The following is a 12,208-nucleotide window of genomic DNA, read 5'->3' on the forward strand; positions in this document are numbered from 1 at the left end:
TGCTCAAAAGGCAGCAGTATCATATACAGAAACTAACACTCCATCTATAAGGTCACATCAAGAGTGAGTCTGTGAAATAATATTACGACTTTGCAAATCATATTGTTTGAAACAAGAGGTATGCTCTAGCTCCACGTGAGAGACCCTCTCTCGAGGAGAGACTACAGGTAGAAAATACGAATACAGGTAGAAAATACATCACGAAACTATATGCACGAAAAATGGCAAACCGATTGCTTCACTAGTTCAAGTAAGGGAAGTGAAATACTTTTAAGATTAACAAACCCAATGGCTGCCGTTCAGGATTGCGATGGAAATCAACGACGCATTGTTGGGCTTCTTTGCAGCGCACAAATTCACCGCAAAAAGATTAAACCCACTGCAATAGAACGAAACACTATTCATTGGCGCCCATATTCCAAAATTGCGCGTTAATTTAGTGGCGACATGAATGTCGTCGTAATTGCTTTCTTTTTCCATCGATTTTAATTGCAGCGATAGAAAAAACCCCGGTAAAAGCCAAATTCCTTGTAGTGAGTTGACCCATGATAAAATAGAAAATATAAATAAAAGGACTTCTAAAAGACAAGAAGGAAGAATAGAAGAAGTAATATTAGCAAATCATATATAAAACTAGACACTATCCACCCTTCTTTTATTGCAATCAAGGGAAAAGGACAAACCACGCGACCCATTACCTATCAAGTAGAGCGGTTATATGAATTCCAAATACACCACAGTGCAAGATAAACACGCTAGCGCACTACTTGGATGCCTTCATACGGATTTAAACATCAGGACTCCTACAGCTTTGAAGTTGCACCCTTGTCCAAAAACCAAGTCAAGTCCCCTTCGGGTGAAACCTTTTGGACAGGAAGCTTATCGGAATTTTGGCCCTCTCCTTATGCTGTTTGCACTGCTCCAGCTTTACCAACACCCACAACCACAAAGGCAATATATGCATACGAGTTGATCACAGGGAAGGTAAAAGTAATTCTCTCTGGCGGTGGTTTTGGTGAGTCCTTAATAAAGGTGACCCACTTTTCGTTTTCTTTAAGGAGAGGATGCCCTGGGAATAAAGAAGTGACGTGTCCATCTGGACTCGTGCCCAGCAGCATGAGATCAAACTTTGGAAACGTTTCACTAGCTGCTGATAGATCTATCACACTTAAATTGACCAAATGTTTGAGACAGTCTCATAATCATCAACTGCACCCTTGGCTGACAACACATCATTGATTGCATAGACATTACTAGGGAGAATTGGTATCTGTCAAGAAAAAGTTTAACTGGCTTAATCGCATCACAAGTGGAATAGCCATGGACAGAAGAATGAAAATTCATGATAAGTGAATTAAAGAACGTAAGACTACCTCTTAAGTACATATGACCCAAACTAAGCTTTTCACATTTAGGGTTGTGCATTCGGATCTGGATATCTGGGTAGATCCGGATACGAATTTTAAAAAACAGGCAGATATCTACCCGGGTAAACCGAATTGAAACCCGGGCTGATATCTGGATTTGGACCTGGATATCCGAATTTTATACTTTTTTTTTTTTTTTTTGAGCTTTTGTTTTTAAAAAACAATATGTTTTTACCACTTTTAAAATGCTTTTTAAAAAAAGAAAAACCTTTTAACACTTTCTAAAAAGCTTTTTCATCCAAATTTGGACCAATATCCGGGTTTTATACCATGTATTTTGTTTTTTTTTAAATAAATATGTTTTTAACACTTTTAAAACGCTTTTTAAAAGAAAAACTTTTTAACACTTTTTAAAAGGCTTCTTTATAGGCTTTTATGTATATTATTTTTTATAGACATTTTTTTATATAATGAATATTTTTTAGGCATTTTTTTAATTTTTTTATTGACTATTCCAATTTTTATAAAACAAAATAAATAATAATCGACATCAACATACACAATACATTACATTGTTGTTTACAAGGAACAAATAGTGAAAAATTTAAAAGCAGTAGCAAAGAACTGTGGAAGAACATTTGAAGTTGAGCCCCCTATCCCTTCATTGTGAACTGTGTGGGAAACAAAAAACAGGAAATCAAGAAATTAGTAAAAAAAATCATATCCCAATTGATATGCATATATATTAGAGAAAAAAATGAGATAGTGAGAAAGTATAATAAGCACAATGGCAGGCTATGGAAGATGCATAACACAATCTTTCTCTTCGTCTTTCACGTCCCACCATTGTCTTTTCTAAAGCTCATCTTAGAGAAACAGAAAGAGAAATAATGGTGTTGAAGTTCATAGTTTGAGTCATGTGGACAGTTTTCTCATGAACTTCACACAAAATAATCATCTCAGCAGGTCATGAAGTTCACTTATTGAGAACAGACAGGAGAAAAGAGAGATACCTGAATGAGACTAGAGACGAAGTGAGGCCTAATAAACTGGAGTATGCATTGAGATTTCTTATCAAATTTCTCTAGACCCAGATCCAAACTAAAAGGAAGGGAAAAAAATTTTTAATGCACACGATGGAGAAATAGAAAACTTCAGATTCTTGCATACAACATCCAAAGAAATGAATAGTAAGAAAAAAACGGAAAATAAACTATAGATTAGGAAAAAAACATACAAACACAGATCCAAACCAAAAAGGGAAAAAAAGTTTGAAACACGATCCCAACATCCAGAGATAAAAAAAACAAATAGAAAAAAACCTCCGACATAGATCCAAACCAAAAGATTATCGAGAAATAGAAAGGACAGAACAAACAACCAAGAACAGATTCAAATCATTCACTATCGACTATTTGAGCGAGTCTGATATGCAAGAGATCTATGAGAACTTTAAAACCAAGAAAAACCAAATCTATACTATGAAATTTCAAAAACCCCATAAAGCGTTCAAATCTAGAATGGCAACCAAGATTCACAAACCAAATGGTTATGGAGTCAAAACAAAAACGAAAACTCAGATCTAATCAATCCATATCTACAAAAACAAACTCTACCAGCAACCAAAAACAAAGAACATGGAGAAACTTGAAGTGCATAGTGACCTGCCAGAGAATGACAGGGTTGGAAGTCTTCGCAAAAGACTCTTAGTGAGTAGAGGCTTTTGGGTGCTTTTAGGTCTTCTTTGCTACTTGCAATTTGGGTGTTTTCAACCATTTTTTTGTCAGGTCAAAATCGGTTTTGGATTAGAATGTGGGGTTGGTTTGGAGGTGGCGGTGAAAACAGAGCAAGTAAAAATGAGGGGTTTTGAGTTTATATATATATATATATATATATATATATAAATTTGCAAAATCAAATCTTGTCTTCTTGTTCTACGATACAAAATTTGTAAATAAACAACAAAAAAATTTTCAGTAGAAAAAACAAAACAAACATAGATACAAATCCAAACCCAAAGGAAGGAAAAAAAAAAAAAAACATAGATAAGCCGGCAGAAACTTAGATCTACAAGCACAGGAACTCAGATCTACAGAAACGTTTTGGCTGGAAGATTTTAAAAATAAAAAAACCCAAAAAGCAGATCTACAAACACAGAATGTCAAATCTACAAATACAAACTTAGAGAGAGAGAGAGAGAGGAAACTACCGAGTAGAGAGAAGAAAGTGATGTTAACAGACGACGGCCACTGCTAGTCACCGGCGGCAATGGATTTGATGAAGGATGCTTGGGTTTCGTTGCAAAGAGAGGGAGCGAGAGCGAGAGAGAGAGAGAGAGAGAGAGAGAGAGCGAGCGTCTCACTGTGAGACCGATTACCCAAACCCATGCTTTGTATTTTGTTTTGGGAAAGGGGAAACGTATGGGTTATGCTTTTTGTTAAAGCCGGTTACGGATAAAACACCGGCTAAAACCGGATCCATAACCAATCCGAGTAGAGATAATAATTTATCTGCCCGGATCATCCGGATTTCTAGATTTTTAATCGGACTGGAAAAAAATCCTATCCGAATGCACACCCTTATTCACATTGATATATAAAAAAAAAAAATTATGATCTTGAATTAGAAATGTATAAATTCATCAAAAAGGTGTAAAACATCACTTGCCATTCAAAAACACAGTTTGTTTTTCATCACCAAAACTAATCATGATTAAACTCAATAGTGTAATATCCCAGATTGAATATAATAAGATGGTGAACGGGATCCCACGGCGATTGGAAAAGAGAAGTTCTTGCCCTTTATAAAAAAATTTCAAGGGGCTTTAATTGTAATATTGACTTTGTTCTCGATCACCCATTGCCAATAAAAAAAAATATTAACTAGTTCTTTTGGAGCATGAGCCTAGATGTGGCTTGGGCCTTTCTTGAGTAGTTACAAATGGCTCTATCATACATGGCACAACTAGACGAAGATGACTGGGATTTATAGTAAATTGTAATATTCTGGATACCATATAGGAAATGAAGGTAGTGAATGATCCTACATTACTTGGGAGAGACAAGCCCTTTGTAATGTCAGGGGTGCTCCAATTGTAGCCTTGATTAGCCCTTTTGGAGTGTAAGCCCCGATATGACTTGGACCTTCATTTTAGATCATTCATAATGGTATCAAAATCAATCCTAACTAGAAATGTGGGACTTAACTATGCCACTAATGAAAGATTTAGCCTAAAAAGGACGTTAGGAATTTAAGAGTGGAGATTATGATATCCTGGATTGTGTATAGGAAGGTAATGAATGAGACCTATATTACTTGGAAAGAAGAAGTTTAACCCCTTTATAACCATTTTATATATATATATATATATATATATATATATATATATATATAAGTATCCCTTTATAACAATTCCGAGGGGCTCCAATTATAACCTTGCCTAATTTTTGTAAAATGGGATGACTAGGGCCTTCATGGGTCATTGCAAGAGTCATAATAAAAACTATGCTCTCATAATTTTGTTTGCTTCTCTAATCATATCTGGACCTCATGTTCTCTTTTGACCTTATCATTGTCCTCGCAATTCTTTCAAGAAGTGTTGCACCCATTAGGATAGATAGATCACACTTCTATAAGCTCCAAATCAATGAGATAATTCTAAAATAGACTTGAGTAACATTCAAAGAGCATTAAGGTGTAACAAATAACAGTAGAACCAGTATATGCAATTCCTATGGCAAGTTTTAGTAAAAATGAAAACAAGAAATATTCAATAATCATACCTTAGAAAGAAACCCATCGTAAGCAAGCATATAGTTTCTGTCTTCATGATCCTTTGGCACTACTCTTTCATCTACCCAAAAGACATGCCATTTCGACCATTCAATCCTATCAATATATGGAGGTTCTAGTAATTTCCTGAAATCCGAATGTCAGTAATTACCATAGCTATCTTTCATATCATCAAGAAGCTGTACGATTGATCGTTAACCCTACATTGGGGAAGGAGATATCCTTTTGATTGTAAACTGAACACTTCAATACAATCGAACATCAGAAACTCACCTTAACCAAGTAAAACCTTTAGACAGAACTTGGAATATGGAAACTCTTGCATCAATTTCGTTTGTTTCATAATAATAAATAAACCCATAATTAAGTTTTCTATATTCTCTTCCTTTCCCTTCTCTCTTAGCCAGCAAACAGATTATTTAAAGTGTAAGCAAAATTAAAAGCAGACTGTCCACCCGAGCAATCAAGCAGGGATAGAAATAGATAATTTTAGTTATAAATCTAAATTTCCATGTTCTTTTCATTTCCTTAAACAGTTTCACATCAACCAAAGAGGTCGTCGGGGTATTACCGAAAAAATGGCACGGGGATCCATCCATAGGCTAAGCATCTCCTATAATCGATTCGGCTACACGACTAATCCCTAAAAGCGCGGTGATGACATCTGCTGAGACCTCAAACTGAATAGTGTGTACTGTCACGGTGTGAGAGGATGCAACCTAAAGCATGGAGCACATCTCCATATAAAACTTCTGAACCATTGAGGGGTGTATGCTACTCCTCAATGTGCAGATACTCATCCAGTCTATCGTAATGAACACATCTTGAACGCTCTTTTGCTCCCATATGAGTTCGTGAAAGTTGTTAATCATGAGTTCTCTTTTGGACATCACTGTTCGAGCACAATTCGAGACATGTCCTGGCTTGTTCCTTCCCTCCCCATTTTTCTAGTCGTCAGAAGATGAGACATATCCTAAAATATCACGTTCGAACGTTAATCTTATACGTGTGAACATTTTGATTTTACGTTCGCACATTAATTTTCTCTAGAATAAGCATTTCAACGTAAGATGAAAAAGGTTCAAATGTAATGGCTAAAACACACGTTCGAACGTACAAAACAAATACATTCGCATGTGGCCTCAAGCTTTTGAACGTATTTAATATTACATTCGAACCTACATTACTATTGATAATATACCAAAGTTGTAAATAAGATCACTAAAATATTATTTACAAGAAAGAAAATCACTCAAATATCATTACCAAATTTTTATGGCCTAATAAATTCTCAATATATTATTTTTAATAAGTACATAATACAATACTAAATTATTAATACTAATATACAATAGTATATAATTTATATTAATTACAATTTTCATTTTATGGCCTAATACTAATAGTCTAATACTATATTACTATTAGTAATATACTTTAAGGCCCTATTTGGATTGATAAACCATTTCAACTCATATCATCTCATCATTACAACTTTTTCAAGATTTGACACAAAATACAATAAACATTTTAACTTTTTCAAATCTCAAAACAATCATAATATTAAAAAATAATATCCTAACAATATTTCATTCAACTTTTAATTTTCATATAAAATAATCTCATCTCATCTCATCATCCAAACCAGCCTATGTCCATTTATAAATTACTATATAAATCACAATTCTAAATAATTACATATGAGATAATGATATAGTAATACTAATACTATTAATAATTTAGTATTAGTATAGTAATACTATCACTATAGTCTATCAATAATATAGTTACAATAAATTAAACTCACTATAACAAATACTAATATATAGTTATTCTAATCACTATAACTAATACTAATACATATACTAATACTAATAGTCTAATATAATCTAATATATACTAATACTAATAGTATAATAAGACCTCTTGAGCTGATTATTAATGAGACCGAACATGAGAAATAAGCTTTCCAAGTATCCCAAAACTCAACTCAACACGGACACAAGTATGAAAGAACATGCAGTATCCGTGCGACACGTACATGCCATGTATAAGGATATGCCAAGGATACATAGCAATAATAGTGTTGCATCCACATTCACCAAACTCTATTCTTAAACTAACCACACACTTGCATGAAGAGAAAACCTGGTTTGAGTACCAGTAAAACAAAATTCACAATTAGCAACTCAAAACAGTTAACAAAAGTCACAATTACAACTCATCTGTTTGGTAATAAACATGAGATTTTTCATAGCTTCCTGCAGCATGAGAAACCCAAAACCCATAAACCAAAACTCTGTATCCAAGTAATACTAAAATAATCAACAGTCGAATTGTACATATCAAGCTAATCCACTCGAGGAAAATAAGTGAATAGAAAAATAACGTAAAAAGAAAAAAATAGTCCTCGTCCTTTTATCTTTAACACTGGCATACCAAACCTAAGCTTCACAACTATTACCAGCAATTAATTAACAACCTTTCGATGAAAAAAACAAAAGCCAAGAGCAATCCATTGAATACACGCCCCGCCAAATTGTTAAGGGGAAGTAGCGCACTTCTACTTTCTTTAATTAACCACACCAACTTGAAACCTATTTACAATACATGGTTAATCAAGTGCACACATTAAACCCTAGCTGAATTTTTCACAAACCCTAGAGTAAACAAATGAAGTAGGAGAGAATGATAAAATAAAAGCGAACCGAAATTATATTTATTTAATATTCGCTCAGTGATTAACTATTGTACACGAGCGAATTGGATAACATAACACTTGTAAATAAAGGATTTGGGTAAAAGATTGGATGTTGCGGATCAAATTCATGAATGAAAACAAAAAAGAAAATGAATGAAAATTTAGATTTCAAAGAAGAAAAGTAAAGACAAACCCTAAAGAGCACCTGAGAAACACAGAACCACAGAAATGTACGACAAGATTAGCAAGACTTAGCTCATTGATAGAAAAACCTAGGCTTCTCTCTGTGTACGTGTGTATTTGTGTATATATACACACACAAGAAGCGTTGCTACTTCTGCAGGACCTCTAAAGTTACCAGACTGTCCCTCGCTTATTATGGAGATGAAAAAAGGTTGCTACAAATGACGACTACGTCCCTCGGTTGGATTTTTTCCCCTCTTTAACCTAGGGGTGTGCATATGGGTGATAAACGGTCTGGTTGGACCGACCGGTCCGGACCAGACCAGACCGAGACTTGGTCCGGTCGGTCTCGGTCCATATTTTAGAGGACCGAAAAGTTTCGGTCCAGTCCACGGTCTAGGGTTTTTTCAGACCGGACCGGACTGAATGAAAAAAATATATATATTTTATATATATTTTTTATATAATAATTGTACAATTAGCAATATAAAATTTTAAATATGTTATTAATGCTTGTTAATATTCTATAAATTAACAATATTTTATATATATCTTCATCTAGCCTATCACTATTAATAATATAAAATTTTAAATATGTTATTAACACTTGTTAATATTCTATGAATTAACTAATATATAATATCAATTAGTTAATTATATAGTAATTATATAAATTAATAATATAATTTTCATATAATTTATTATCATTGACTATATAAAATATTTTTTTATTGAGTTTATTACTTAATCCATATTAATAAGTCACTTAACTTAATTTAGTATTTTAAATAAAATTTTCTTATTAATTATTTAAAAGAATAAAAAAAATTAGGCCGGACCGAACCAATAGCTATCGGTCCATCCGGTCCCTTTGGATGTTCGGTCCGGTCTAGTTTGGCGATGGACCAAAAATATTAAACCCCTAGGTGTTCGGTCCGGACCATTTGCACCCCTAGGTGTGCATCCGGACCAGATTGGTCTAAAACCTAAAAATTCAGATGAATCTGGACAATTATCTATCAGATTATGCTCGGTCGAGTATAACTTATATTAAACCAACCGCAACTCAACCGGATGCAGATTGGAAATGCGAATTATCGGATACCTGCATCCCAATAGATAAAAGCCTTCTATCTTTTCAGGGTTGAACACTGAAAAGTGAAAAGTGAAAACCTCTCTACCTCGCCATCACCCACTACACAACACCTCTCTCTTGCTTTCTTTTCTGCTTCTGTTAGGATGTTGTAGGGATGAACAGTGTAATGGTACGGAAATAGTGAAGAAGATGATACAGATAGTGATGAAATACCTCAAATATTCATACGCATTGGGGTATTCGAGATCCCCAATTTCTCCATAAAAGATAATAGATAAAAATGCTCCATAATGAATGGAAAAATCCATCCTGGCGTGATACTTAATTGACTATAATTGAAAGTACATAAAAGTCCCCTATAAGTAACTTCTAAAGATAAGATGAAAGTGCACCGTTTTTATAATTCCAAACAGTGTGTTTACATAAACTAACCCAGTCCTAAAGGTGTAAAAAAAAAAAACCCGAAAAACTGGAAAATCGATCCGGACCGGCCCAAACCAGTCAAACAGGTCCGGTCCAGAACCCGTTTTCGTAATGGGAAAACCAACCGAAACCATTTCGATTCTGGTTCTAAACTTTTTAGGCCCGAACTGAACCAGTTCCATTTAATATGTATTTTAAATTATTTTTTTAAATATTATATATAATTTTTTTTATATTATATATAATTTTTATATATAATAATATAAATTATAATTATATATAAGATAATATTATTATAATTTATAAAATAAAAGTTTAATCTTAAACATGAAAATTTAATTGATAATATGTTTTAAATATAAAATATATATTAATAACATTTTTCATAAATTAATTTAAAAATAATCTAAATTGTAAAACTTTAAGCTGAAATTGATAAGTCACATCAATATTTTTTTTATCACTTAAACTCAGTTTAAAATTAAAAAAAAAATTCTAAATATCACTATACTAAATAATTACATATGAAATAATGATATAGTAATACTAATACTATTAGTAATTTAGTATTAATATACTAATACTATCACTATAGTCTATCAATAATGTAGTTATAATAAATTAAATTCACTATAACAAATACTAATATATAGTTATTCTAATATATTATATAGCTATAACAAATATTAATATATAGTTATTATAATACTAATAGTCTAATATAGTATTAAACACATGTGTTCTTGTTTTAATTCTGTCTTCAATAGTTATTAACTTCAAGTCTATACAAGTTCGAATTCTGGTATCAGATGGATGAGGATCTTTCATAATTGTGGAATAAGTTTTCTTTAACTGAAGAGGAAAGGTATGAGATAGTCATAACCGACCAAGATATAGAGAATAATATGGAGAGAGGGAAGTTATGTCTGGTGGGCAGAGTTATTGCTGATAAAAAGATTAACAAATAGGCTTTTAAAAATACGATGTTAAAGGTGTGGAAAGCCTGTGCTGGAACAAAGATTATTGAAATAGGTGATAATCTTTATGTTTTTGAATTCCAAACTAAGGAAGATTTGAACAGAATTTGGGGAGGTCAGCCATGGTTGTTTGACACAAATCTGGTTTGTTTGAAAAAGTTTGATGGGGTTACTCCACCTTCTGAACTGAATTTTAATTCTACCACTATGTGGGTTCAGTTGCATAATTTACCTCTTGGATGTATGAATAAGGAAATTGGAGGTACAATAGGATCCACGATAGGTAGAGTTATTGAAGTGGAGGCTGACTTTGATGGAAACTGTTGGGGGAAGTGGATTAGAGTGCAAATAGAGATGGATTTAATGAAGCCTTTAATTAGAGGGAAATTTGTGGAACTACTTGGCCAGAAAAGTTTTATTCAATTTAAGTATGAAAGACTTCCTAGATTTTGTTTCAAATGTGGGGCTATCAAGCATAGAGTGCATGGATGTGTTGGAATGTTGGCAAATCAGGAAGAAAAGAAAGATGATAATATGCAACAGTATGGCTCATGGCTGCGAGCTTCAAGCTCTACTGTAGCTTCAAGTTATGGAAGTTCATCAGGTCCTATATTTCCTACTGTACCAAAGCAAGGGAATTGTAACAAGATGGAAATTTTAATACAAAAAGAATTTCAGCCTGTTGAAGTTGACCCAAGCAGGGAATTAATGACGCAAAATCCAATAGGTGAGGAGGCAGCAGAGAGCATTGTAGGTAATCTTCAACTTATTGAAATACATGTGCTTCATAGGGAGGCAGATTCTAAAGCCATAGTTCTTGACACTGCAAAAGATCTATTGGATCAGTCTGTTACAACATCTATAGAAGCAATGATGAGAATTAGTCAACTTGCTCCTTTTGAGATAAGGCAGAAACAACAACATGTGGGTGAAGTATAGCAAATTCCTGAGGTATGTGCTAATAGATGGAAAAAAAGGGCAAGGGGATAGCAAACCAATGAATTGCCACAACATCCTCATTATGCTACAAGAAAGAGAAAGACTGATGAAGACTCTAGTATGTGTGTTATGGAAAACCAGCAAGATGGTAAGGGCAAGAAACAGGCTTTACCTCTTGATTTTAATATATCGGCGGAGGCTATTAATCAGCCCCGCCGGGAGAAATGAGGCTTCTAAGTTGGAACTGCCGAGGGCTTGGCAACCCTCGGACAGTTAGAGATCTTAGCCTATTGGTTAAGATTCATAAGCCTAGCATTTTGTTTCTTATGGAAACAAAGTTGCATATGAAGAACTTAGAAGCTTTTAAATTGAAGTTGGGATTCCGATCTGTTTTTTCAGTTGAAGGTGTTGGAAGAAGTGGAGGCATGATTCTGTTATGGGCCGATGAGGTTAAACTTAATATAAGCACTTATTCCCAAAGACACATAAATATGTGGATTTCTGACTAAGAAACAAAGTGGATGCTTACTTGTTTTTATGGCAATCCTGAAACAGAAAAGAGACATGAAGGGTGGGATATTTTGAGACATCTAAATCTTCTCAAACCTCAAAGGTGGCTGTGTATAGGAGATTTTAATGAAATATTACATCACAGTGAAAAATACGGAGGGGCTCGAAGAGATGGAAAACAGATGGATGATTTCAGAGGGGTTTTACAGGATTGTCAGTT

General features: G+C 33.7%; 1 protein-coding gene across 1 annotated transcript; it reads right to left on the minus strand.

Annotated features, from left to right (window-relative positions):
• Nucleotides 1-758: 758 nt before the first annotated feature.
• On the minus strand, nt 759-5,299 carry LOC121258702 (probable 6-phosphogluconolactonase 4, chloroplastic; the record flags this gene model as incomplete). The annotated part of the gene is given in 3 exon segments (XM_041160244.1): nt 759-1,189; nt 1,192-1,270; nt 5,150-5,299. Coding segments are annotated over 3 exon segments (516 nt in total), but the record flags the coding sequence as incomplete, so codon positions are not given.
• Between the last annotated feature and the right edge of the window lie 6,909 nt (nt 5,300-12,208).

The sequence above is a fragment of the Juglans microcarpa x Juglans regia genome, chromosome 3S (genome assembly GCF_004785595.1).
Source record: "Juglans microcarpa x Juglans regia isolate MS1-56 chromosome 3S, Jm3101_v1.0, whole genome shotgun sequence".
Taxonomy (NCBI): Eukaryota; Viridiplantae; Streptophyta; class Magnoliopsida; order Fagales; family Juglandaceae; genus Juglans; species Juglans microcarpa x Juglans regia.